Source organism: Clarias gariepinus, chromosome 26, assembly GCF_024256425.1.
Source record: "Clarias gariepinus isolate MV-2021 ecotype Netherlands chromosome 26, CGAR_prim_01v2, whole genome shotgun sequence".
Classification (NCBI taxonomy): domain Eukaryota; kingdom Metazoa; phylum Chordata; class Actinopteri; order Siluriformes; family Clariidae; genus Clarias; species Clarias gariepinus.
The window spans coordinates 14165001-14169171 of record NC_071125.1 but is presented as its reverse complement, the minus strand read 5'-3'; the positions used below and the strand labels follow the sequence as shown (position 1 = coordinate 14169171).

Genomic DNA, 4171 nt, shown 5'->3' with positions numbered 1-4171 from the left:
AGTTTTGCACTTGTGATTCAAATTAAAGCATAAAATCATTACAGCATGCCACTTTTTTCTCCCTGTAGCCTCATAAAAGTGCTCTTCGGAACGAGTTACGCTGATTGCAAGAGTGCAAATATGAATTGGGGCAATTAAGAGTATATGTAAATTTCTGTAGGCACTTGACTGAAGTGTGCCATTAAAATTCACAATGGTGCCTGCTGTGCCAACTCTTACACTGAAGTGCTGTGATTTTATTATTATTATTATTATTATTATTATAATTTTTGATATAGACTTGTTTTAAGCTACTGGTTTTGATCATTTTACCTGTAATTGAGAGGAAGCAAAACAAATAAATGATTCACTGGATGCTTTTGAACAACTGTGCGTAGTTGCATAACAAGGTTTTATTGTATGTTAAAGAATAAAGTATGTGAAATGGGGCACGTGGGACACAAATGGAATCGTTCTGAATCTCTTCAGTGTATGAGAGCTGGTTCAGGCAGCAGAGAGAGAGAGAGAGAGAGAGAGAGAGAGCGAGCGCTGTGTGTGAGTGAGTGATCAGCACTGGAGAGAGAGAGAGAGAGAGAGAGCAAAAGGTGGAGAGAGCAGGAGAAGGGGAACACAGAGCGCACATGCAAGTGTATGTGTGTGTGTGTGTGTGTGTGTGCATCTGAGAGCAATAGCAAGCGAGAGAACCCAAGTGCTAACTAGTGAGTCTCCCCTCCTCCTTCCATCTCTCCTTCCTGCTCCAGGCTCCAATGATCACTGGGCAGCTGAGCAAGCCGTTGCTCTCCCTGCGAGGAGAGATGGAAGGCGCAGAGCTGCGCGAGGACGAGAGGGCTCCAAGCCCGGACAGCGAGACTAATGAGGAACCTCTCCTGCTGCCTCCGGATGCTGATGACAAGCTGTATGGTGAGTACATCATCTTCATCATCCTCACCTCTTTCGTCTTTTATCTTTTACTCCTCAGATCTTTCAATTTGACCACCAAGGTTTGGGGCCACACTTGGCACAGCCGAGGGGTTCGAGAAAATAGTTGATGTGTGCCTATGTGTGTGTGTGTGTGTGTGTGTGTGTGTGTGTGTGCAGCTGAGAGATGAGTTGGAAAGTTTCGCTCAGAGGAGTTTTATCATGTGCTGATAAAATGCCAGCTGTCAGGACTGTAAAAGTGTTGGATGATGTACAAGTAAAGCGTTTAGACAGAAGGTGCACATCACATTCGGAGGACTTCAGAGGAGTTGTTTCACTTATTATTGGGTTCTGTTTTGAAGCAATACAGTCATTCACTAAGTGAACTGCTGTGTGCCAGGGTTTCGCATTACTGTGAAGGCAGATAACTAGCAGTGTGTGTGTGTGTGTGTGTGTCTGTGTGTCTGTGTGTGTGTGCGGAGAAACTGTCTGTGTTCTGTTGATGATCAGCCTGATTTGCACTAAGAACCGTCCTTATCACAGAAGTGTCCATAGAGCTTTGGGATGCTTCACGTGAGGATGTTTTTTTCAACCAGAATGCCAAAAAAAAAAGGAAAAAAAAGGAAAAAGTATGACAGAATCTGGGGCAAACTGGCAACAGGAGACATAGACGCACTCATCTGTCACACCGGGTGACATTTCTTCACATTTGCAATCTCCTTGGCTGAGACTGGAGATAAAAATGAGAGAAAGGTGGGATGCCTAAGGGGGAGAGAAATGTGATTGTTGTGGAGACAGAGATACTTACTTTTTTCCATTCTCACACTCTGTTTTTCATTGAGCTGTTTCCGTTCTGTATTCTTTATTGATTATTGATAAATTTCATTCAGTATAGAATAGAACATGTGATTAGGTGTGCGTTATATTGTTAATTCATGTATTATTATAAACTTGTCTTTATTGTGTTTGTTTGTTTGTTTTTTGTAAAAATATGTGGGTTAAAATCGGGTAGCAATAGAGTGATCAGGATTTGTGTTTTTTATGAAAAAGAAATTTTGTAAAAATTAATAATAAAAAAAAACAAAGAATCTATAAAATATTAAATATAATTAAGATTTTAAATACACTATGAGTATATTTTTAATAATTTTTAAATATTGTGTTTATTATCTCATAGATATGTATAATAAGATAACTTTTAGTAACTATAAGAAATTGGATTTGGAATTACGTGATTATACTCGGCTATATACAGTATTATTGTCATAAATGCAGTTAACCAACAATACTTTGCTTTATAATCTTATAAAAAAAAAATTTAACACATACATTATATGCTTATTTCAAATTGATCTCTCTGACTTGTAACTAATTTGACTTTATTTTAATAGATTCATAACTATTAGAATTAAAATAACTTACATAAACAGCATAACTTTTCTTGATCATTTAATTTTCATGCATTCCGTTTCAGGTATTTCAATTTTTTTTCCCTTGCAGAAACTCAAATATGCCCGTGTTCAAGAACATGCACACACACATACACACACACATATACTGTACAGATACATCCAAGAACATGAATGTGTGAATATAAAAAAAATGCTGACTTTCAAAATAATAAGCAGTTAAATAAACTATAGAAATAATAATTTAAATTGAGGAGTGGAATAGGAATTTCCTCCCTGCTTTTCTTCTTATGTGTTCAGAAGGTCACATTTAAGCTAAACTAAAATGCAGTATTGAACACTTTAAAGCATTATGTACAGTAGTTATGCAGCTTCATGAAATAATATTGCAGAAATTGCATTTTCTTTTTTTGTTTTGCATTAGATACGTGGATGTGTTTTGTGGATTTCTTTTGTAAAAAATTGACATTTTAACATAACATTATGTAAAATATGTACTTTTTATGTCAATGTATTTCACCGTTCAGGTTAGTCCTGACTGAGCAAGGGACGCTGTACTGTATATAAGTTGTATATGTATATAATGTTGTATCATTATAGTCTATCTATCTATCTATCTATCTATCTATCTATCTATCTATCTATCTATCTATCTATCTATCTATCTATCTATCTATCTATCTAAGTTCAACCATTTTTTTTGTTACATACAGTACAATTGCAGCAGAAATGTGCAGCCCATCCTGCACGGTGCCCAGCGTTGCCGTCTCACAGTTCCACGATCCCTGGTTCCGTCCTGTGATCCTTCAGTTACTATGTGTGTAGTGATTCTCTACATGTCCCCCCCTTGTCTGTCTGGTTCCTTGGGGTTCTCTTGATTTGCACATGGCACTAGTGGTGGTTTGAATGTCAGTAGGTGTGAATGAATGTGTGCGTACGATACTGTAGTAGTACCCAGAGTTCTGGAGTAGAAAACCAGGATGAATGAATGAACTTGTAATAGTTTGTAGAGTTGAATCCACTTATTGTCGCCGTGCTTGTTGGTTTTAATAGCTGTTATAGATTTATTTTCATAACTAACTTCTCTTTTCTATTAATTTGACTTAAGTTACTGAATAATTCATAGCGGTTTTTAAATAAGATTCTGTTAAATAAATAATTAAGTGATAAGTCAAGAACTTCTTGGTAGGTTAATTGTCATTGGATTAATTATGATGCATTATTTACGAATATACTGTACACACACACCTTTAGTGGATCTCCATCATCTCTCTCTCTCTCTCTCTCTCTCTCTCTCTCTCTCTCTCTCTACTAGCCTGCTTGCATTTTGCATAGTACTTTGAATCGTCCATAAAAATCAATTGAAATGTAATCGTCTGAGCTGATCACTTAACTGAACTCCTTAGACGGAATAAATCCTCTCGATTTGTGGCACCCTCTCATTATTTAAACAGGACACCCGGCTCGCTTCTTTCATCAGTGTTGTTAAGTGAGTGTTGCTTGTTTAAAAGCTGTCGGTGAATCCGTCACAGCTAACAGCATTTTAGAATGTGGTAAATTCTCTTTCATTAGACTCAGGCAGGTATTCACTGCATTACATCAGACATTGAAAGAGAAGTATAAAGAGCATGGCTTGGTGTTTTGAGATAAATTATACATCAGACATCAGCAACCCCCCTTATGAATGCCAACCAACATAACACGGGTCTGTCTGTGTGTGCATGCGTGTGTGTGTGTGTGTGTGTGTATGTGCATGTGTGTGTTAAGGAAGGAAGAGCTTTTGGATATCTGCATATGATAGTTTGTGATAACAGTGAATTATTTTTCTTTGTCTTTGGCGATGGAACTGGGGCCGTGATTTGGCT

The 4171-nt window shown here is 37.4% G+C and overlaps 1 protein-coding gene across 1 annotated transcript in view; it reads left to right on the top strand.

Annotated features, from left to right (window-relative positions):
- Positions 1 to 746: 746 nt before the first annotated feature.
- The window catches only part of pou6f2 (POU class 6 homeobox 2), an 86553-nt gene continuing 83128 nt past the window's right edge, over positions 747 to 4171 (top strand). Inside the window, exon 1 of the mRNA XM_053487850.1 lies at positions 747 to 900. Coding sequence (XP_053343825.1) covers positions 747 to 900 — 154 coding nt within the window. The remainder of the gene's footprint in view (positions 901 to 4171) is intronic.